The sequence below is a fragment of the Typopeltis vanoorti genome, chromosome 6, assembly GCF_054136105.1.
Source record: "Typopeltis vanoorti isolate ZY-2024b chromosome 6, IOZ_Tvanoo_1.0, whole genome shotgun sequence".
Taxonomy (NCBI): domain Eukaryota; kingdom Metazoa; phylum Arthropoda; class Arachnida; order Uropygi; family Thelyphonidae; genus Typopeltis; species Typopeltis vanoorti.
The window spans coordinates 133,452,728-133,477,962 of NC_143554.1; the positions used below are offsets into that span (position 1 = coordinate 133,452,728).

The following is a 25,235-nucleotide window of genomic DNA, read 5'->3' on the forward strand; positions in this document are numbered from 1 at the left end:
ATTATGAATTGTTTTTAGGATGAGCCTGGTGTGCTGCTACCAATTTAGTGATATTTGGCTCTATATTGGTCAGCAGCATTCTTAAATCATCGCAATCAGCTATTTTCAGTCAGTTTCTTTTTTTAGTTAAAAGATTTGTGACCGCACTGAACCCACGTTCCACTAAATATGATGATGGAAATGCGATTATAAACTTTTTTTACTACAGCCCACAATCCAGGATAAAGTATGGGCATCTGCTTTTGCAACCAGAACTGTTGGTACCTGTTTTTGAATTTTAATTTAAATTCCTCATTTTGTTGTTACTTCTATCAGTTCTTCTGGTAATTGTAAAAATTCTTCTGTGTTTGTACTTGAAAACAGGTTCCAAACCTAATCTGGTTTTTTATTTCAAGAATATCTTTAAATAGTTGGTTGAAATCACAATGGAGAGCCTCCAAGTGCTGACAGTAACTGAGCACGTCTTCATCACATTTTTCCCCTGTTGATAGATTTGGAAACTGGCTGAATTCTCCTCATCCTAAGTTTTGTTCGTACAGGATAAGTTTTGACACAAATGTAGAAATAACAGCTTTTGTTTTTATTAAATTCAGCTCATCTCCTTGGAGCTGTAGATTTGTTTCATTAAATTTGTTAAACAAGTGGGCGAAATAAGCTATGTCACTTTTGAAATTAATCAAGTTGGCTCATAAAGAATCATCTCTGTTTTCTAAAAACTGTAGCACTGAGTCAAAGAGTTTATAAAATCGATTCAAACAGGCACCCTTTGATAACCAACAAACTGTATGGAACAGCAAATGATTGAATTCATCATTTTCAATACAAAGTTGTTGAAACAATCTGTCATTCAATGAATGACTTTTGATTTTGTTGACTGCTGTAATTACATAATGTAATGACCTGTGTAGGTGATCACTCAGATATTTGGCAACTAAATGTTGACAATGAATCACACAGTGTACAGTGAATACAATTAGCACCACCTTTTTGAAATATGCAATAAAACCACGATAGCGGCATACCATTGCTGGAGCTCATTGGTAGCAACTGACAAGATATTATTCAGAGGGATTTCTTTTTCTTTAAAAACTCTTCCAATGCATGAAATATCAATTCTCCTTTAGTATCAGTTAGCAAATTTTTAGCAAATAATAATTCTTGGCAAATTTTTCTTTTTTATGTATCATACATATGCTAAAAGTAAGGCTTCATTTCCTGGTAAAGTAGACTCATCAAGTTGTATAGAGAGCTTAGTTGTTTATAAATACTCGCATAATGAGTCTTCAACATCCTGGACTATTTCATCAATTGTTCATTGCACTGTATTATTGCTCAAAGGAATTTTCTTGATAATATCAGAGGCTGGCTTGTGCAGTACAGTGCGTTAGACCTCACTAACAGCTGGTAAGATTAGTTCTTCACCAACATTATGCAGTTTTCCCAATTTAGCTATCAGTAAGGAAATGTTGTAAGAGACATGCAACCCATCAATATCTAGTTTGGATGCTGCTGAAAACATACCTGCCAATGTTGGTTGTTTCAAAAATTTTTCTTTAAATGCTTGAAAATACAATAAATCCACATCTTTTGTCAAATGTTCTTCTAGTCTTCATAGATTCATTTGAAGAAATATTTTTTGGCAAATCAGGCACATCGGTAATGTTTTGTTTGTTGGCAACTGAATAAAGCCATATTTCAAATATTCAGTATTATGTTGTCCACATTTCTTCTTGGGTTCAGCCATGATATTATCTGTAATTAAATTTCAAAATTGCTAGAATGCAATTTCTCATGCTTAAACCAAATTATTTTTACAAGAAAAGGTATAAAGATACTCACATGAAACCTGCTGTTTTATTGGAACAACAATAATTTGCTTTGTGTATAATCCGTATACTTCCCTTGCTTCAATTCAACACCCCCTTTTGCTCATGAGGCCACTACCCTCCCCTCCTGGATTGTTCCAGTGCCCCAAGGGGGGGGGGGTGATACCACCCAGTATGGTAACGACTGACCTAGACAGACCCTGGTCTTTCTCTGTGTCTCTTTCTTGCAATCTTGTCATCAAATACCGGTTTTGCTAACCTTTCTTCACCAATTCTATTTAAGTGGCCATACCACCTCAGATTAGTTCTGCTTACACATTCTTGAATGCTAACAATGTCAAGTTCCTTTCTCATGTCTTCATTTTTAATATGATTTTGCCATTAACACCATCTTAGATCCCCTTCGGGAATTGGATAAAGGGCTAATCGCCACTCTCTGAAAATTATCTGATTATGGAAACTGCAAATCTGGATGAACAAATACTCCTAGCAATAGACATGAGTTGCGAGACCCCAGAAGATGGTTATCTAGCCTGGTCTGATGTGGATAACGTATATATGACACACCAAGGGGAAAGCCTTTCGGAACCCTCATTGTTGAAAGAGTCACTTATGAAGCCACAAAAAATTTTAAAGATTGGATCATGGAATGTCAGAACACTGTACCAGGTAGGAAAAACTAGTAATAGGCAGAAAACAAATGAAATGGACAATTACAAGTTAGACATTATAGGCATCAGTGAATTCAGATGGACTAGTTTTGGCAGACTTATAGCTAAAAACAACAAGACAATATTGTACTCTGGATCAGAGGAGTTGCACTAATATTGAACCCAAAAGTAACCAAAAGCCTGATGGAATGGGAACCAATAAATGAGAGAAGTATAAAAGCCAGGTTCTATTCCAAATTTATCAAACTTTCTGTTGTACAGGTTTACACACCTACTAATGATGCAAATAAAGAAATAAAAGAATGTTTTCATGAACAACTCCAAAAGGTAATAAATTCTATTCCAAAATACAATATGATAATAATCATTGGCGATCTTAATGCAAAAGTGGGTAAAAGGTCATGTGCATTAAGAAAACTCCTTAGGTTTCGAGGTTTGTGGAGACTGAAATGAAAATGGCATCATGTTTGTATCCTTATGTGAAATGAACAACTTTGTTATTGGAGGAAGTAAATTGGCTTGGATCGCACCGGACGGCACTACAAAGAATTAAAATGATTATGTTGCTATCAATAGTAAATTCGTAAGATCCATGCTTGATGTGAGAGTCAAACGTGGTGCTGATGTCGGTTCTGATCACTTCTTGATGAAGTTGAAATTAAAACTTCAAAGTGTATTAAGAAAGAAAAGAAGTTCAAGAACTGCATTTGATATTGAAAAATTAAAGAAACGAGAAAAGTTTGCCTCAGAGATAAAGAACAGATTCAATATATTAGAAATAGAAGAAAATCAAGATGTAACAGTAGAAAACAACAAAGTAGAAGAATATTGGAAAAACTTCAGGAACACATACAATGAAGTAGCTGACGATGTAATTGGTAAACGAAGAAAAAAGAAAAATAAATATCGGTTAACTGCAGAAACTTGGAAGATCATTGAAGAGAGAAAAAAGATTAAATCATTAATGGACAATATAAATTCAGAATGATTATATAAGGTACATAGCAATTGCTATAATGAACTAAATAAAAGCTTAAAGAGAGCTGCAAGAGCCATCAAGAGAAAATATATTGATGAATTAGCAAAAGAAGTGCAACATGCTGCAGAAAATGGACAAATTAGACAACTTTATCATATTATAAAATGAATCAACGATAACAAAAAAAGCAATTCCTTCCTCCATTAGAGACAAACAAGGAAAGTTATTGACAATTGACTTCTAAATCAAAGCAAGATGGAGAGAATATTTTGATGAAACTATGATTGTAAAAGTAGATACAGGATCCCAACAGGCGCAAAATATTACAACTTGTGTAATACCCACTTTGAACATTTCCGAAGATGAGATTTCGTTGCACGAAGTCAAAGATGCCCAGAAGGCACTAAAATCTAACAAAGTGGAAGTGATAAACCTAAACATATACACTTTACCTAAATTTCATCAATTTTATTAAAACGTTAACTCAGTAGATAGAGAGAAACTTTGGAAAATATTAGAAGAATACGGAACACCTAATAAATTTCTCAACATTATTAAGAATATATATAATGGCAGCAAGTCTTGCGTGGAAGTAGATAGAAAACTTACAGACTTCACTTCTTTATCATTGAAACTGGACTTAGGCAGGGTTGTGTTCTATCTGGTCGATTATTTATCATTTTAATTGATTGGATTATAAAAAACTCAATTAATCATCAAAAGAGAGGAATAAGTTGGGACTTTACATCCACACTGGAAGATCTTGATTTTGCTGATGACATAGTGCTCCTGTCCTCCAAGTTAAGTGACTTACAGCTGAAAACTGATGACTTTGCTCGGTGTGCAGAAACTGTGGGTCTTCATATAAACAAGAAGAAAACCAAGGTCATGCGAATAAATGAAACATCAATTAAAGAAATTAAGTTAAAAAGTTAAACAATTGAAGATGTTGATGAAAGTTTATTTTTCACTTGGTTAGACTATAATAAATTTAGTTTAATCCTTTATCCAAGTGTGAGCAAACAAAGTTTGCACCTGAAAATATCTTCAGGACTGGGGTAAGGTAGTACAACAACGGGCAACTCGTAGCAAAGGTGGCACAACAACAAAGGTAGTACAACAACAGGCAACTCGTACCAGTCCTGAAGATATTTTCAGGCACAAACTTTGTTTGCTTAAGGGGTGCTTAAGGATCAAAGCTGTATAACTGAGAGGAGATCTCCACATAGCCTTTAAAGGAGTGGAGAACCGACCAGGGCTTCTGACCTAATGTCCAATCCTCACCTTCTTGTGGTGCAACTTGTTGGGTATCTACTTGGATACTGAACGGATGAGGATGGGCTGGCAATTTGGGATTTAGCCGACTAAATTGTATTCTTATTGGTTAAACCAAAATAGAATGATCGTACAACATGACAAAATTTCATGCTGGCTGGGTCGTCGCCCGGTTAAACAAGGCTCCCCCGTTGTTTTCGCCAGGGAACCAGGGCGAACAGCGAAAAGTCAGCTACTGGAACAAATCTGAAAATAAACCCCAACTCAACATCACCAGAGTTAAAGATCGGTACTATCAATGTAAGAAGCCTGAATGGCAAAGAAATGGAGCTAGCTGAGGAATTAGATAAGTACCAGATCAACATAATAGGGGTGACTGAAACAAAAAAGACCAAAACTGGTGAGATCTTTCTGAGCAATAAATACAAAATGTTATATTCAGGCAATGACAATCAAGGAAAAGAAGGAGTAGCCATAGTATTCAACACAAAATACAAGGCTAATCTTCTTGAATGGCAGTCAGTCTCAAGTAGAGTAATGTGGGCAAATATGAGAATGGGGAACTGGATAATGAGACTTATTTGTGCCTATGGTCCCACAGAAGGTTCTACTAAGGTAGAAGTGGAGGAATTTTTTGAGGCTTTAGAAAAAGCAACTGACAATGAAAAATGAAAAGTTGGTCCTTGTTGGGGACCTAAATAGCAGACTAGGAAATGATTGTGAGACATACAAAAATATTTTGGGAAAATTTGGAGAAAAGAGCAAAGCTAATAATAATGGCAAATATCTGTTGGATTTCTGCTCAGGACATGGACTGGTTATTACTAACACCATGTTCCAACATAAAAATGTGCGCAAATTCACATGGAGAGAAGAGGCTAGGAATAAGAAAAGTCTCATTGACTATGTTATTGTTGATAGTGATGTTTTCTCCATGGTGCAGGACACCAGAGTGTACAGAGGATTTGAAATTGGAAGTGATCACTATTTAGTCTTGAGCAGGATAAAATTGAATTTCATATTGAAAAGAATAACATGTAAGAAAGTTTTAAAGCGAATAAAAGTTGAGCAGCTCTCAGATGTGAGCTGTAGACTAAAATACACAAAGATTATTGAAGAAAAAATGGAAGAGTTTGAGAACAGGAATCAAACCTTGAAGATTCAGTGGCAAACTCTGAAGAAAACATTGATTGATTCTGCCAGAAAGGCATGTGGTGAGGTTGTCTGTAAGGATAAAAAAATCAGAACTCCCTGGTGGACACAGGAAGTTAAAGAGGCAGTGAAGGAAAAGAAGAAAGCATACCAAAAGTTTCTGTCAAATAAGTCAGCTTGTGCTCTTAGAGAATATAGAGACAAATGCAAGAATGCTAAACACTGTGTAAAACTAGCTAAACAAAAGTCATGGGGGGACTTTGGCAAGAATATAGAAAATAAATATCAAGAAGGTGGCAAAGTATTCTGGAGGTTGTTGAAGAAGCTTAAGAATGGAGGAAAGAGTGCTGTAAAAAGAATTAGAGATGATAAAGGTGACATGAAAACGGGAGAAAAAGATATCCTTGAAGTATGGAGTAATTACTTTGAAAAACTGCTAAATGAAACAAGCAGTGATGACAGCACAGTGGTAAAAAACGCAGACAGGCATGCAGTCAGGAATACATATCCATACTTGAAGTAGAAAAGCCATCAAAGGTTTGAAATGTGGAAAGGCAGCAGGAGTAGATGATATTCGACCAGAAATGCTGAAGTATGGTGGTATAAGAGTCTTACAGTGGCTGAATTGCATAGTTCAGAAAGCCTGGACAGAGGGACGAATTCCTGATGATTGGAGTAGAGCTCTCATAGTACCCATATATAAAAAGAGAAATAAAACTGCATGTGAGAATTACACAGGTATTTCCCTACTGAGGGTTCCTGGCAAGATACATGCAAGTATACTTGAGAAACGGTTGAGAAGAATTGTGGAAGAAAAGCTTGGTGAAGAACAAGGTGGATTCAGGCCAAATAGAGGCTGTCAGGATCAGATCTTCACTTTACGACAAATAGTCGAGAAAGCAAGGGAATATAACAAAGATCTGTAAGTTTTGTCGATTTGGAAAAGGCATATGACAAGGTGCCAAGAGAGCAGCTATTCAATACGCTGCAGTTATATGGTGTCAATGGGGCATTATATCAAGCAATACTTAGTCTTTATTTGAGTTGTAAGTCAGCAGTTAGAATTGAAGGAAGTACAGGAAGATGGTTTAATGTTAAATCTGGTGTGAGACAAGGATGTACATTATCCCCTCTGTTATTCATTATCTATATGGATCACATTATGAAGGAAAGTGGTATTAAACATGATATCAAAATTGGAGATGTTAATGTCAGCTCTTTGCTTTATGCGGATGATGTTATACTTCTAAATAAATCCGCTACAAGTCTGCAAGATTCTCTGACTAAATTGAATAGCTGTTGTAATAGATATGGTATGAAGGTCAGCAATAAAAAGACAAAGACAATGAAAATAGGCAGAATCATTGAAAATGTCAACTGTGTTGTGAATGGAGAACCTGTGGAACAAGTAAAACATTTCAGCTATTTAGGCACGATTTTTACTGAAGATGGTAAATTAAATATAGAAATAGACAATAGAATCAGCAAAGCTGGTATGGTGGGAAGTCAATTGAATAATTTCATATGGAATAAGAGAGAAATTAGTCGGAACACTAAATTAGCTGTATACAAGACAGTGTTCAAACCAGTTTTAACTTATGGATCTGAGAGTTGGGTCAGAAGTAAAACACTTAACCAAAGACTAGAGACCACAGATATGAGAGTCCTGAGAAAGATTATAGGCATGAACAGATGGCATCAATGGCAGTATCATATTAAAAACAAGGATATTAGGAAAGAACTTGACATTGTCAGCATCCAGGAATGCGTTAGCAGAGCTAATCTCAGGTGGTATGGTCACTTAAACAGAATGGGCGAGGAAAGATTAGCAAAACAGTGTTCTCTGCCAGGTTGGCAGCAAAACGACCCAGAGGAAGACCAAGATATAGGTGGATTGATACGGTACAAAGTGCTTTAGATGATAGAAATATAAGATCTGATAATGTTGGAGTCTTGACAAGTAACAGACTGATTTGGAGGAAAATTGTAGATAGGAAATTAATAATGATGTAATTTTTTTTCATGTAGTACTATCATATCCTGTACACCCCTTAAGATTACATGGCAGGAATTTGATGATGATGAACTTTGTTTGCTCACACTTGGATAAAGGATTAAACTAAATTTATTATTGAAGATGTTGATACTTTTACATACCTTGGATCAGTGATAAATAAACAAGGTTGCACCGAAGAAGACATTTTATAAAGAATTGCTAAAGCACAAAATTGTTTGAGGTCATTAAATAAATTATGGAAGGCTTCAAATATTACAGTTAAAGTAAAAATTAATATCTATAAATCTGTTGTGCGAGCAGTACTGCTATATAGCTCTGAAACTTGGAAACTTACCAAGGCATAAAGTAATAAATTAAGAAGAATTTTAAAAATCTTCTATCCAAATACAATTACTAACAAGGAACTTTTATAGAAAACCTTCTCCAAGTCAATAGATGAAGCGATTCACCTAAGAAGATGGAAATGGACCGGACATGTTCTTTGCATGGGATCCAGAAGGGAGACGTTCTAGAGGTTGTCCAAAATTAACTTGGAGAAGATTGATGGAATCCAAAATGAAGGAGGAAGATTGGCGAGTTGAGCAGAAGCAAGAGAAGCTGCAAGGGATAGGGGCAGATGGAAAACCAGCATTGCAGCCTAATGTGTCAGTAGGCATGGAAAAACTTGATGATGATTAATGTCACGAGTTCATTGTTCTAATTTTTTTTCAGAACCCTCATATCTGTTGTCTCTAGTCTTTGATCAAGTGCTTTATTTCTAACTCAACTCTCAGATCCAAAACTTGAAACTGATTTGAACACTGTTTTGTATACTGCTAGTTTGGTGTTTTGTCTAATTTCTTTCTTATTCCATATAAATTTATTCAGCTTGCTACCCACCATGCCAGTCTTGCTTATAGTGCTGTAACTAACACATAACGGTGGCACATTTTTCTCTCTTCTTTACTGAAACTGAAAGTGTGATGCATAGTGGAGCACGCATGGAGTGAAAATAACACTATACACTACTATGAAAGAAATGAGGGAATTTTTGAAACTTAATAGTGGATATTTATTTAAAGTTTTCATATAGAAAGAAAACATTTAAAAGTTATCCATTGTTGTGTTATGGCATTGACGATGGAACAACTGTTGGGGGGAAAAGATATGGCAGGTTGATTTTTAATGACTGTTCTGTGAACCTTAAAGGAGATAAAAGGACAGAACAAAGTGAAGATGACTGAAGGTTGCATCATAACTTTTAGAGAAAACTGGCAACAAAAATTGTGTTTTTTGTGATTCTTTAACACTTTTGATTCCTAGACCTACTGGAACTTAAAGGACCATTTTTAGCTCTATTTAAAAACCTTGCTGTGCAGTATTTCTATGGAATATCCGAATAATTATTTTTTGTGTTTTAGTTAGCATCTGTGACAATTAATTGGAACAAAAATTTTTGTTATATATGTGGTATTGGCTCTTGAAACGGGTTGCAAGTAATCAAGGTTTTTGAAAAAACTAAAAAAGTAAATTTTTTATTAGTTTCTACTTGTATTTACTTATATTTACTATTTACTTCTCTTCACTGCGTGCTGCTTAGTTAGTGATAGCCTTGGGCCAGCTATCTCTGATTGGGTACCAGTGGAGATTGAACTGCCCATTCAGTCTCCATAAGTTAGATAGGGCTATAACCGGCCTTGCCTACTCCCTATATGGGAATAAAAAGGTGTTAGCGGATTTTTTTTTTACTTATATTTATTTCTTTAGTGTTCAAAATTCAACAAATTTAATCAAAATATTGCTTAGATGTTACATAAATAATGAAAATTATAAATAAAATTTATGTTATTATTATGATGAAAATATCATTTTACATAGGGTGTACATCACTATAATTATCCTCTATTGGCCACAAAAGTCGAGTGGCAAATTATCGAATTTATTCAATCCTCGTTTGTCCATGGTGACAGAGAAATTCAAACTGATCACTCAGGTCACAAGAAGAGAGTCGTGAATCCCTTGTATTGTTTAGAAAATGGAGCAGCTAGAGTTGTGATGACGCAATGTAATATAAACATGAACACGTGCGATTGTATTTGATGCAGCCAATGGGCAGGCTTTACGTTATACTTTATTTATTCGTATGGAGTTTCCTCCCTTTTTCTCCCCCATCCCTATTGGGGCGAGTTGAGTCCCCCTCATGGGGGTTAAGTATTTATGGCTGTAGACCCGTGTGTGTTCACAGGGCCAGTTTGCCTGCTTGCGGGATGAAACATGCCAGATAAACTGGTGGAAAAAACCCTACTGCCCATGCCCAAGACCGGCTAACTTGGCTATGGCAGAGGAAGATCCTCAAATTCCTCACGTCTTTGACAGGAATCGAACCTAGGACACTCCTTCCCCAGTCATATGGTTGCAAAGCACACAGCCACTAGGCTAACCCACGTGGACTATGAAATATAAATTCACTTTTTATTGATAAAAGTCAATCACCCTCATGGATAATGAAGCTGAAGGTTCAAATTTAACTACGGTATAGTCTGATAATGAATTTCAAGCACATATTATTATTTTCGGAATTTTTAATTTAGCGATGTATATTTGCATCGCTAAATTAAAATCTACGGGATTCTGGGTTCACGCGTGATCGATGTATATTAACATCAATAGGACTCAAAGTATTAAAGGGGAACACTCTAGTGTTTGAATTAAGGATTTCAGATTCAGAAGTTTTATCTCCAACTCTCTGGAATTTGTTGGTAGTCACTGTGATCAAATATAATGTTTTAAAATGAAAACAAAAAAATAAGTAAATTATGCAAAGAAAATAATATATTTTGAATGCATTTAGAATAAGACTGAAAATTTACTTGCCACTTGTGAATGGATTTCTGTGGTGAGTGGATTTCTGGAGCTCTGCTTATACTATGTTCATACATTTTTGAAAATAAAGGATAGGCAATTTTTTTTTTTTGCTTCTTCTTGGCTTCCCGTATTAGAATAAGACTGAAAATTTACTTGCCACTTGTGAATGGATTTCTGTGGTGAGTGGATTTCTGGAGCTCTGCTTATACTATGTTCATACATTTTTGAAAATAAAGGATAGGCAATTTTTTTTTTTGCTTCTTCTTGGCTTCCCGTATTAGGCAATTGTTTGCCTGTCACATTTTCAAGGGTTTATAAAGTCTTCTGCCCATCTCCTCCTGGGTCTTCCTCTTGATCGATGTCCCTTTGGTTTATATTTCCAAGCAATATTTGGCCATCTGCCCTCATTCATTCTTTCTATGTGGTTTTTCCAGTTCTTTCTATATGTTGCGATGTCTTCTGTTATGCTAATTATGGATAACTGTTTTCTTATTTCTTCATTTCTTATCTTGTCTAATCTTTTATAGCCTGCAAGTGGTCTTAGGAACTTCATTTCTGCAGCTTCCGTGTGTCTTTTATCTCATTCTCCCCAAGTCCATGTTTTACTGCCATATTTCAGAATTGGTTTGGCTATTATTTTATATAGTTTTATTTGGGTTGTTCTAGACATCTGTTTACTGAAGTGTCTATTCAAAGTTCCGGTGACTGCTAGCAATTTTTGCTTTTTATATGCAATGTTGATTTCTCCATTGGGGCTTATGTAATTTCCTAGATGTTTAAATTTGTTAACTTGTTCTATTACTTTGTCGTGGATGACTAGTTTGCATCTTTTAATTTCTTTATCTTGAAATGCTATTGATTTCTTTTTATTTATTGAGATTTTCATGTCATACTGTTCTGTTGTTTTGTTCAATATGTGTAGATTTTTCTGTAATTGATCTTCATTTTCAGCAAAAATAACTTGATCATCAGCATAAAGGGTGGTTAATTCTTTATTTCCTATTTTAATTTTAATGATTTTGTTTTTCTTCCATTCCCTTGAAATTTTTTCCATATTGAAGAGTATTGGTGATAATCCACTTCCTTGAATGAGACCGCTATTGGTTTTAATTTTTCAGTTGTTTCATTATTAATTTTAATATAGCTTTTTGAAGTTTATTTTGCACTTGGTTAGACTATAATAAATTTAGTTTAATCCGTTATCCAAGTGTAAGCAGAGTTTGCACTTGAAAATATCTTCAGGACTGAGGTAAGGTGGTACATCCTTTGGTAATTCGTAGCAAAGGTGGACCAAGCTCTCATCACTGAGATAAGGAGTGATGAGAGCTTGGTCCACCTTTGCTACGAGTTGCCAAGGGATGTACCACCTTACCTCAGTCCTGAAGTCCCATATTTTCAGGCGCAAACTTTGTTTGCTTACACTTGGATAAAGGATTAAACTAAATTTATTAATATTACCTTGATGGACCCGTGTTTCACTCAGGATTTCTCCATGAGTGCAGGTCACAAAGATGCTTCCAACGATCTCGATCTTGAGCCTCTCTCTTCCATGTTATACCCATAGATTTCACTAATGGATCTTTCCATCTTGTAGGTAGTCTTCCTGGTTTTTTCTTTATTCTTGGTTGCCAGTTGAGTATTCTATATGTCCATCTGTTATCGTTGAGTCTGGCTATGTGACCTGCCCATATCATCTTGCTTTCATATACTGCAGTTACCACATCTTTTATGCCTGATCTCTTTCTTAGTTCCGTGTTTCTAACATGTTCCATTCTGCTGATGTTACAAATCCTGCATTCTATTGCAGTCTCTTCTTCTTTTCTTGTCGTGTTCCATGTTTCTGATCCATATTTGAGTAATGGTAGAATATCACTATTAAATAGTTTTGCCTTCGGAGAGATGTCAAGATTTGGATCAGTAAGTGTTTCTTTTAGTCTGATAGTCGTGCAGCTTTCTTTCTTTTTGCTAGTTCTTCAGATAAATCGTTATTCATTTTTATTGTTTGTCCTAAGTACTTGTATGAGTCAACTTGTTCTATAGGGATGTTATCAATACATAGGTGACTGTCACTTGTGCAGATGTTTTTGATCCATTTTGTTTTTTCTAGATTCATTTCTAAGCCTTGTATACTTTTTCACCCATTTCTTCTAGGTCTTTTGGGTTGTGGGATATCAGTACTAGATCATTGGCAAACATAAGAATTTGTAGCTTTTTTACCATCTATGCTTATTCTTCCATTTAGGTCTATTTTTTTCAGAATGTATTCTAAGTGCTGGTAAATAGATTTGGGGAGATCACATCGCCTTGCCTGACCCCTCTCTTTATATCTATATTTATAGTTTGATCAAATAGGGTTATTTGTGTGGTCTGATTTTTGTTAATTTCTTTTATCATGTGGATATAAGTAGGGTCCACATTTATTTCCAGTAAGGCACTGATGACTGCATTGTGTTCTGTGGTATCAAATGCTTTTTTAAAATCAATAAAGAGGAAACATAGAAGGATTCGGTATTCTCTGCATTTTTCTGTTAGTTGTGAAATGACCTGGATATGATTTACTGTGGAGAAGCCTCTTCTGAATCCTGCCTTCTCTTCTGGAGTTGTCTTCTAGAGTGTTTTGGATGCCATTCAGTATTACTCTGTTCATGATCTTATATATGTGAGAGAGTAGACAGATTGGACGATAGTTTTTTATGTCTTCCTTGTTCCCTTTTTTGAATAGAAGTATGGTTTTTGAGGTTTTCCATTCCTCTGGAATCTTTCTTTCTTTGAAGTACCACGTGAATCTGGCAGCCAAGGCTTTGAAAATAATAGGTCCACCTTGTTGGATTTCTTCAGCCTTAACATGATCAAGTCCTGAGGCTTTACCTTTACTCATTTTCTTAAGGGCATGTTCTATTTCTTCTGGAAGTACATGTGGTATATTGCTTGGTTTTGGAATGATAGGTTCTGAAACTTGGCACTTAGTTGCATAGAGATCATTATAAAAATTCTGTACAATTTCTTCTATCCTTTTTCTATTAGTATGTTTTTCTCCATTTTGATCCTGTAAAGCAGATGGAATTGACTGTTTAAAATTTAAGTCTTTCTCTATTTTTTTCAGGCAGGTTTTTGCCTGCACTGCTTCTCTTAATTTTTGTATCTTGAAAGCTTTGTAGTCTTCTGGAGTTCTTTTCCTTAGTAACTTACAGAGAATTTTGTATTCTAGAAAATTTTCTTCAGATTTCTTCAGTTCTTTTCTCTTTTTCAATAGTTCTATAGTTTGAGGTGAGAGTCGTTCTCTTTTTTGTTTCACAGGAATTTCTGATTTTTTCTTGCACTCATTGAATTTATTAATAAAGTCAATATAGTCATCATTTATGTAACAGTTTTTAATAATCCATTCGGTCTCTTCTATGTACTTCCTGAACTTGTGATAGTCTATTTGTTTGGGTTGTCTTTTATGGTTTGATGTTGCCCTGATTATGTTGTTCTTTTTTGTGGTCTATTCTTATAATGGCTCTGAGGAGTCTGTGGTCAGAATCTATGTGAAGTATGTTTCGCTTATTGTACCAACATTTTGTACCAGTCTTTTACAGTCTGTTAAAATCTAGTCAATTTGATTTTTTGTGTCTCCATTCAGTGATTGCCAAAAGTGTTCATGATAAAGAGTTGTTCAGCTGCAGCAAATTCAGCTAATCTCTCTCCTCTTCTATTTCTTTATCCTAGGCCATGTGGTCCTATAAACTTTTCATCTTCTTTTCCATATCCTATTTTGGCATTAAAGTCACCACCAACAAATGTGTATGTTGACTTGTAATTTAATGCCGGTTCAAGATTCATGTAAAACTTTTCTATTTCTTGATTATCAGCTACAGATGTTGGAGCATAGCAGGATATTAATTTTATTGTTATATTGTTCTCTATTCCAATTACGAGTACACCTATTCTTTCAGATATGATGTTACAAGAAAGGATCGACTTGGTGAGCTTAGATTTAACCATGAAGCCCACTCCGCCTTGTTTGCTGTTGTTTGAGGATGCTCCGAGGAGTATCTGTGAGCCATTGTACCATCTTGCTGTCAGTTCTTTCAATCTTTTTGTTTCATTCACTAGCAGGATATCCAAGTTGTTATTGGTTAGTTCTTTGATTAATAAATCTATTCTGTAATCTCTTGCCAAAGTTCGAGTATTGAGGGTACTGATTGCCATTTTCATAGATTTAAGAGGCGGCCTGTTTTCATCTGCGAGATTCTTAGCACCCCTGGCCACACTCAGTGCCTTACCACCGCTGTAGAAAGGTGAGTTTGGGCCGCGCAGGACTCGGGGCTGTTTCTGTTGTTGTAGTGGCATCTTTGCTGTGGTCGCATGTACACTTCAGATCCTAACCAGGGTTCTGAAGTATTTGCCTATATTTATTAATATAGCTTTCTTTTATTATATTTGCTATTGCTTTTGTGGTTTGGGGTGGAGCTTTCAATTCATACAATATATAGATTAATTTTGTTCTGTTGATTTGATCATATGCTTTCTCATAATCTAGGAAGGCCATATATGTTGGCAGGTTAAATTCTATTCTTTTTTCTATAATTTGTTTGAGCGTAAATGTGGGATCTGTGCAGGATCTTCCTTTCCTAAAGCCACATTGTTCTTCTCCAATAATTTTCTCAGTCCATGGTGTTAATTTACTTTTAATTATATCTAGATATATTTTCTAGCATGTATAAGGATATTCCTCTGTAGTTTCTGCAATTCTTTCTGTTTCCTTTTTCTTTTTTTTGATGAATATATTTATGACTATTGCTATCTTCCATTCTTCTGGGATGTTTCCTTCTTTCCATATTCTGTTTAGAAATTTGATTAATTATAATTGAAATGGTTTAGAGCTGTATTTGTATAGTTCTGAATTTATTCCATCATCTCTAACTTTTCGTCTATTTTTTAGTTTTTCCAATATTTTCTTTAGATCATTTAACTGTATTGGTTCTTCATTTGTTTCTTGACTTATTACTTGTTTTATTTCAATTTGATTATTATTGTTTAGAAGCTGGGTGTAGTGATTGGTCCATTCTTTTGTGGAGGGGCCTTCTAATGTAAATTATCCTTTGTTTCTTGAGTCATTTTTTGAATGATTTTATAGCTCTTTAATTGAGGTCCATTTATGTCATGCTCTAATCTTGATATAAATTTTTCCCAATCTTGCCTTCTGATTTTCCTGTTTTCTCTTCTTGTTATTGCTCTGATTCTTTTATATTCTATTTCATTTCCTATGGTTCTGTCATTTAACCATTTAAGGGATTTCTTTTTTCTTTCTTATTAAAGATTCTATTTCTGGGTTCCAGGTTCTTAGTCCTTTCCTTTTTCTTTGCAGTTTTGTTACTATGGTTTCATATGCTGCTTGCTTTACTATTTGTTTAATGTTTTGCCATTCATTTTCTATATCTGTATCTTCATTCATTTTCTTTTTATGATTTGTAAGTCTTCTTTGATATAGTTATCTGATACTATCTTGTTGTAACAGTTCTATCTTAAATTGCTCCTGCTTTTGTTTCTATGTTCTTGTATTGTTTCTATTTCTCTGGTTTGGGATCTTAATAGTACTGGTTAATAAATAGTGGTCTGAGTCAATATTGCATCCTCTGTATACTCTGCAATTTCTTACCAACTTCTTTAGTTTTTCACCCACTATTATATAGTCAATGATGCTTTTATATCCTCTGGCTTCCTGTGTATATTTATGTATATTTTTATGTTTAAAGAAGCTGTTGGTGATTTTCAAACTATCATCGTCATCATGATCATCATCAAATTCCTGCCATGTACCCTCAAGGGGTGTACAGGATATGTACAGGATACTATTTGAAAAAAATTACATCATTACTAACTTCCTATCTACAATTTTCCTCCAAATCAGTCTGTTACTTGTCAAGACTGTAACATTATCAGATCTTATATTTCTATCGTCTAAGGCACTTTGTACTGTATCAATCCACCTATATCTTGGTCTTCCTCTGGGTCGTTTTGCTGCCAACCTGGCAGAGAACACTTGTTTTGCTAATCTTTCTTCGCCCATTCTGTTTAAGTGACCATACCACCTGAGATTAGCTCTACTAACGCATTCCTGAATGCTGACAATGTCAAGTTCTTTCTTAATATCTTCGTTTTTAATATAATATTGATGCCATCTGTTCACGGCTATAATCTTTTTCAGGAATCTCATATCTGCAGTCTCTAGTCTTTGGTCAAGTGTTTTACTTCTGACCCAGCTTTAGATCCATAAGTTAAAACTGCTTTGAACGCTGTCTTGTATACAACTAATTTAGTGTTCCGACTAATTTCTCTCTTATTCCATATGAATTTATTCAATTGACTTCCCACCATACCAGCTTTGCTGATTCTGTTGTCTATTTCTATATTTAATTTACCATTTTCTATTTTCCTTTTTATATGTGGGTACTATGAGAGCTCTACTCCAATCATCAGGAATTCGTCGCTCTGTCCAGGCTTTCTGAACCATGCAGTGCAGCCACTGTAAGACTCTTATACCACCATACTTGAGCATTTCTGGTCGAATATCATCTACTCCTGCTGCCTTTCCACATTTCAAGCCTTTGATGGCTTTTTCTACTTCAAGTATGGATATGTATTCCTGACTGCATGCCTGGTCAGTGTTTTTTACCACTGTGCTGTCATCACTGTATGTTTCATTTAGCAGAAAATGGGAGATGAAACTGTTTGTTTCATCTCCCATTTTCATGTCACCTTTATCATCTCTAACTCCTTTTACAACACTCTTTCCTCCATTCCTAAGCTTCTTCAACAACCTCCAGAATATTTTGCCACCTTCTTGATATTTATTTTCTGTATTCTTGCCAAAGCGCTCCCATGACTTTTGTTTAGCTAGTTCTACACACTGTTTAGCATTCTTGCATTTGTCTCTATATTCTCTAAGAGCACAAGCTGACTTATTTGATAGGAACTTTTGATATGCTTTCTTCTTTTCCTTCACTGCCTCTTTAACTTCCTGTGTCCACCAGGGAGTTCTGATTTTTCTATCCTTGCAGACAACCTCACCACATGCCTCTCTGGCTGAATCAATCAGTGTTTTCTTGAAGGCTTGCCACTGAATCTCCAAGGTTTGGTTCCTGTTCTCAAACTCTTTCATTTTTTCTTCAATAATCTTTGTGTATTTTAGTCTACAATTCACATCTGAGAGCTGCTCAACTTTTATTCGCTTTAAAAATTTCTTACATGTTATTCTTTTCAATATGAAATTCAGTTTTATCCTGCTCAAGACTAAATAGTGATCACTTCCAATTTCAAATCCTCTGTACACTCTGGTGTCCTGCACCAGGGAGAAAACATCACTATCAACAATAACATAGTCAATGAGACTTTTCTTATTCCTAGCCTCTTCTCTCCATGTGAATTTGTGCACATTTCTATGTTGGAACATGGTGTTAGTAATAACCAGTCCATGTCCTGAGCAGAAATCCAACAGATGTTTGCCATTATTATTAGCTTTGCTCTTTTCTCCAAATTTTCCGAAAATATTTTTGTATGTCTGACAGTCATTTCCTACTCTGCTATTTAGATCCCCAACAAGGACCAACTTTTCCTTTTTCATTGTGTCAGTTGCTTTTTCTAAAGTCTCAAAAAATTCCTCCACTTCTACCTTAGTAGAACCTTTCAAACTATTATAGGCCATAAATTCCCTGAGTTCTCTTCCATTATTATTTATGGTGTTTTCTACTTGATTACCTATTAAATCTTTAAATGTATTTGATCCAATTCTAGCATTAAAATTGCCTGCAATGATTAAGTAATTTTGTTTATTTGTGTTCTGAATTACGTTTTAGAGATTTTTATAGAATTCTTCTGTTTCAGATTTTTTTCCTTCTTTGGGTGCATATATTCCTATGATTGTAATAAAATTCTTATTTAAGTCTAGCTGTTATTATTCTTTCAGAGATCCAGTTATGTGATTCAATTTTGTCTTTACATTTATTGCTGATAATGATGTCTATACCTGCTGCTGCTCGTTTTTTGTTGGGTACTCCACTGTATATTAAACTGTAGTCCTGAAGTTCTGTAGAGCCTTTTGATTTTTTCTTTGTTTTCTGAAATTACTGCTATTTCTGTTTTCATTTCTATTAGAGCTTTTTGTATTTCTTCGATCTTGTGAATGATGCTTCGTATGTTTACTGTTCTGAGATATATCCAGTTCATAATCCTTTTTTCCACTTTCGTTTTGTTATTCGTTTGAGCTGTCTGGTTTTTATTCCCTTGAAATTTCTGAGTAAAATAATTTGTCAGCTGGGCTGGTCACAGCCTAGTTGGATGATGGGGCAGCATTCTTAGGGCCCCCAGACATTTGGTCCAGGACTGCTTATTGGGTATTCGCAGCCAACCACCATTTCTGATGGCCATTCCCCTACCTACCACCTGGGGACCTACTTGGTTTCAGTAGCTCTGCTCCAAGTTTTTTTTTTCTTTCTGAAAATAATCAGTAATATATATATGTGTGTGTGTGTGTACTGTTGTCAATTGTTGCAATTAATATTTGCAGATAACAAGAGAATTCAAAACAGATCTTCCATTAGAGCTTTTTGGTTACTGGCAGACAGAAGAATACACACCTCCTGTGGCTAAGGATGGCAAAGTTCCCCGGAATGAATATGGAAATGTAGAGTTGTTTCAGCCATCCATGTTACCTAAAGGAACAGTGCACCTGCAAAGTAAGTTTACTTAATCAAGTTTAAGTAAACATCAAGTTTACTTAATTCCTCATATACTTCTTGCATGCGTGCCATTAGTCAGTCCTCTCCCATTCTCTCTGCACTAGAGCTTCTCATGACATCACACTTATGAGGATGAAATAAATACTCTGAAAATTTGCTCACAGAATACCTTGATTCTGTGCTCTACAGCAGTTATCACTCTACCATTTTCATCCATTAAAGTCATCTTATCATAATCATTCTTTCTTGAACTTGTCATATATTGAAATAATGCTGTGATTTTTCTTGCTTTTATTGGCTAGTTTCTTCTCACCTTTCTTGCCTGCTATTTATGCATTTGATCCTTACCAGTATTTAACTTGTGCCCTCAACAATACCTCCTTCTTCTTCCAGGTTGCATGTTTAATCTCTTCATTCATCCATTTTATACCTACTTTATTCAACCGTTTGCCCTTTAGAATACATTCACACATTACTGTTGTTAAAGAGCTCCTGATCAGTTGCCCAGGCAGCATTTATCTCCTTTCTGCTTAATCATTCAGTATTATAGCTCCAGCTGTCTTCTAGGTTTGTCATAATAACAGGCCTTGTAGTTCCACTTATATCCTTTCCTCATAGAATTCTTCATATGGCTAGTAACTAGAAAAATATTTGACATTGACATCCTCTTATGATCTGATCATATCTAAAACCTATATTCTCTGCCTGATATGTGACAACATTTATAATGACATTTGAAGTAAAAGTGGGTTTGTTTGCCTCATATCCCAAAAACTAAGTTATGTTCCTCACTCACATACATGCAAACCATCTGGAGAATATATATGCAATTAACAAACGTGATATACTTGTTTCATTTCTTTAGTTTCTTGGCATGATCAAAACAGCTTCAAAATTTCAAAATTTATAATTGTTATTAATAACAACAAATCTGCATGGAGTCAACAGATTCATTGTGAGTCTCAGTCACCTAGTAACATATCTTTCATACTGAGATCCTTAAACTCATCACACTCTTAGCATTCATTACACAATCTAGCAAAGCATTCCACTCACCTGCGACTCTCCATATGAAAAAAAAATCTCCTCACTTCCTAGTTCACCACACTCGTACAACTTTAAGAGATGGCCCCTTGTCCTTCTTTTCTCCCTCCTACTTTGTATATAGTTTCCTTCCTATTAATCTGGTAAAACTCCTCACCAATTTAGTCTCTATCATGTCATCTCTTCTTTGTCTGTCAACTAAATTCTGTATATGTCTCGAAAGCTTAGGTGTCATTAATTAAATACTATAATTATTTATAGTAGTGCTTCATGATATAAACAACACTAAGAAGAGAAAAATAATCATTTTATTGTACCTACTAATATTTCATTGGTTTCCCTCCCTGCATCTTCAAGCACAAATTTTAACTGTGAACAGGCACTACATTAAAATTACATAGGCAAAGTGGATATCAGATCCAACATTACTTCAAAGCCAAATGTTTGTGAAATCTATGAAAGTTTCATAAGATTTTGATAAAGGTTTCACTGACCTGACAACTGTTTCGAACTGACAGCTGCTCTCTTAAGGCAGAAACCTTAAAAGAGCAAAAACTCTCATTCAGTACTAAGGAAATTGAAATGCCAGAGAAATGTATTTTTCGTAAGTGAGCTCTTAGTCGGTGCCTAAAAGTAATTACTAAAGGAAGAGCCAATAAGGCTCTTTGGCTTTGAAATAATGTTGGATCCAGTATCCGCTTTGCCTATGTAATTTTACATTGCTGAAATGAAACTGTATGGCTCTTCCTTTAGTAATTACTACACTAAAAACATTTTAAACAATTCAGTTTGTAACTGACACAGAACTAATGTCCTAAGCGTCCTCTCTGAGCCAGTTAACTGTAAAGTTAATTTGGAGAAATCAGGCTATCTGGTCTCCCCAATCTTTAGCAAAGTACTGCAGCCATATTTGTTAAGGTTGGGTGGATTCTTCATAGTAAATGTTGATTCTAAAAATAGTCTTTTGGACCTATAGTGACTTATGCATAAAACCGATATATTCCTCCATTTAATCCAATGTGAAGGAGTATTCAGAGCATAGTCTTCTAGTCCTGACTTATATTAAAGATGATCATGGATATAATTTTTGTGTTCTTCAAGGCAGATATTAGTTGATCTACCAGTCTGTCCAAAGTAAGTCAAATTGCAGGCACAAGGAACTTTGTACATTCCAGGATGCACAAAGTGAATGGTTTAAAAGTGGCATGGAGATAATATTTGTAGAGCATTTTAGCTGTCTTTTCTGATATGCTCTTAATATATGGGATGGGAATGCATATAGTATTTTGTCTATTTCACTTGGGCTGTAGCAATTAGCTAAAATGGTGTTGTGATCTCTGAGCTGTTTAAAGGGCTATGCCATATAAATAAATAGCCCTGTCTCAGTGAGTAAGTGTTTTGAGGATGCCATACTATTAGAATGGGTGGTGGTGGTGGTGTGATTGCTTCTTGTATGTGGATTTTCTGTAAATGGAAAAAAATAATAAGTCATTAGGAAATCTTGTCACTAGTGTATCTAAAAAGGGGAGACAATTATTACTTTCTTTTTCTATAGTGAAGTTTATTTTAGGATGCTGAGGTGTGCTAAAAATGTGTCTAATGTGTCTGTGCCATGAGGCCAAACAACAACCACATCAACAATTGGAAATTTATTAAGAATAAAATGATATCTATTCAAGCTAAAAAGTCTGTTTAAATCTTCCCAAAGGAATCTTACATCAGCATCACTCCTTATAGCTCACTCCAACTTTGCATCATCAGCAAACAGTTGAATATTCTGCTATCAGCTGACATGAAATATCATTAATAAATAGGTTTCAGTATCACTAGTTACCTTCCTTTTCTTGGACATTTCCGTTTGTACAAACTTTGATATTGTAAATAACCAATCTCCTGTCCAACAAGTTGATCTCTGAAATATCTGAGGGATTATTTGAAATTTCACTGCACACTACTTAATCTAAAACTATAGCTATAATTCTGTAACACTTTCTTTTTAATTTAAGAGATTGCATGAAAGTTTACATTTATACCATTCAAGTAGAAAATCCAGAATATTTAGGAAGGTTCTATCTTATTGGCCAATGAAACAGAAGCAAAAATTCTATATGACTGCATACACCTTTGTTTCAGAAATTTTCAAATAGCCATATGCATTTTGTCTTATAACAAAAATCATTTGAACTCATTTTCTCCTTTATAAGGAACAATGGTATCTCGCTAATCCGAACTAATAAAAACCGTGCTCATTTGGATTAGCAAAAAAAAGTTCGAATTAGCAAATTTTCCCCCAAGAGACAATAACTAGAATTTAAGACAAAAATAATCAGATTCTAATGGTAAATCAATTTAATTCTGTAAATAAATGAAGTAACTGATAGAAAAAAAGCTACTGTACTGTAATGTAAAACTTAAAAAAATAACACAGTACACTTTTTATAGTACAAGTTTATTTTAGTAAAAAATTTAGTATTTAGTATGTACCTGTATTGTTGAGGATTCTGGTTTAATAAAATTGCATAGTTTTTCTTGTACACAACACAAAAAAAAAGTTTCATTATTTCTTTGTAAAAAGTCACTGATTTTCTTTTGCGTCTTGGAAGCTAAACTTTTTTCGAATGCTTCTTCTCAGAGCTGCATTAGCAATAAAATTTTGTGGAATGCCGCATCATTCTGCTTAAAAAAATACTATAGTGTAAATAATAATAAAATAAATATTAATAGTTAAAATAATAATTATTAAATAAAAATAATAGTACATAAAATAATAACACATATTAAATAAAACTTTTTTTTTCTTCAAACCACAGTTCGGGTTACTGGAGGGTTCGAATTAGTGAGATCCCACTGTATTTTGATACAACAAACTTAAAAAAAAAAAAAAAAAACTTAAGTTGCATCGGATGATAGAACCCATATTTGAAATTTATATTTGGCTATAGCATGAAACTAAACTAATTGTAAGTATTTTGAATAATACTTAATATTTCAAATACTTAATATTATAAAATATAATTGTCACTTTACACATTTTTATATCTGGTTTTATTCACATTAACACATAATTTTGTTTCTTTTTTGCCACTCCATTTAGTTGCTGCCTAGGGCAAGTTCCCCAGTTGCCCCCCTCTTCTAGATCCATATCCATTCCTCTTTGTTCATCTGATTAATCTGTTAGCCATCACCCTGTATGTAGCAATCTGTGAAATGCCTTTGCAAATTCCAAAAATATGATTATTATTATTGCATAAAACCTCCAGGGAGTCCAACGACTCATCGAGGGAGGGGCACCTATTCTTCACCAACCACAACTACCTCCATCATCTACACCAACGCCATCTACCACCGACCACCACCACTAGTATTTTCACAGACAATCACAACCATCCATGCCCATGACGGGATTCGAACCTGCAGCCTTTTGACTGGAGAGTGGATACGCTAACCACTCAGCCAACAAGGCCGGCTGTATATTGCTGTATATGAGTTCCCCTTATCCATCATATTCATGATATTTTCATAAAATGCAAATAGATCACTAAGCTAAATGCACTTTTTTACAAATCTGATATAGACAGATATTTTCAGTTATTACCAGTGTGTATATCAGTAGTTATACTTAAGGTATTGGAGAGATGGATTGAGAATAGAATCCTATATCTATCAACCCTTATTATCAGTTGAAAGAATCCTATATCTTTCAACTAATAAGGTGATAAGGATTTGACAAACAGATCTTACCTATTTTACATTACTTCTGTGCAATAACTGTTTGTCACTTTTTATTTCCATTTCTTTGAGATACAACAAACCTTCCTTATCAAGACTTGCTGAAACCCCCCCCCCCCAGACTTGTTCAATTCTTTTGTGCATTTCCTAAAAATATTTGTTGCTATGTATTCAACTCCACGGCTTTGTATGATGACTTCTATCCTGCTCAATACTTCCACAACTAGTTTATTCACTTATAGTCCCTGTAATATTTGTCACCCTTCTGGGTGTTAACATAGTATCATTCATATTGGTTTGGAATACATTGATAAAATGCTGATTAAATAATTTTACTACATTTCAGACTAGTCATTTTGCCACATGTGACACCTTTCTATAGTTATTCTTTTTCTTACTTATCATATAGCAAAACTTATTTGGATTTCCTTTGGTTTGACTGCCCATTCTTCTCTCATATTGGAAGTTTCATATTATTATTTTCATCTTATTATTGAATAAGGTGGTACGCCTTATTCAATAATGAGGTGGTACACCTGTTGGCAACTCGTATAGGTAAATATGACCTCTCCTATTGCTTCTGCCTTAGTATCTCCACGTTTGGGTCTGCCTCCCACTGAGGAGACCTCAATAAAGGTTGAAACTGGTCTGGGTAGTGGCCCTTCCCTTAATGCATAGCAGTATACATGTCCATAAGGAGATGTGCTTTGCATTATGGGAGATACTGAGACAAGGAGTGATGAGAGCATGGTCCACCTTTGCTCAGAGTTGCCTGGTGTTGCACCACCTTACCTCAGTCCTGAAGATATTTTCAGGCTCAAACTTTGTTTGTTTACACTTGGATAAAGGATTAAACTAAATTTATTATATTCTTCTCTCATATTTCTCCTATTCTTTTCTTACTATGATTGTCACTTTTTTTGGCCTACGTTTTATATTCCTTATTGTTTGATTGGAACCCCGCAAAGCTACTAAGGC

General features: G+C 34.9%; 1 protein-coding gene across 1 annotated transcript in view; it reads left to right on the top strand.

The window, feature by feature from the left end:
• The window catches only part of Xpc (DNA repair protein complementing XP-C cells homolog), a 233,422-nt gene that overhangs the window by 199,109 nt on the left and 9,078 nt on the right, over positions 1-25,235 (top strand). The window contains exon 11 of the mRNA XM_090394599.1: positions 19,313-19,481. Within this exon, the coding sequence (XP_090250725.1) occupies positions 19,313-19,481 (169 nt within the window). The remainder of the gene's footprint in view (positions 1-19,312; positions 19,482-25,235) is intronic.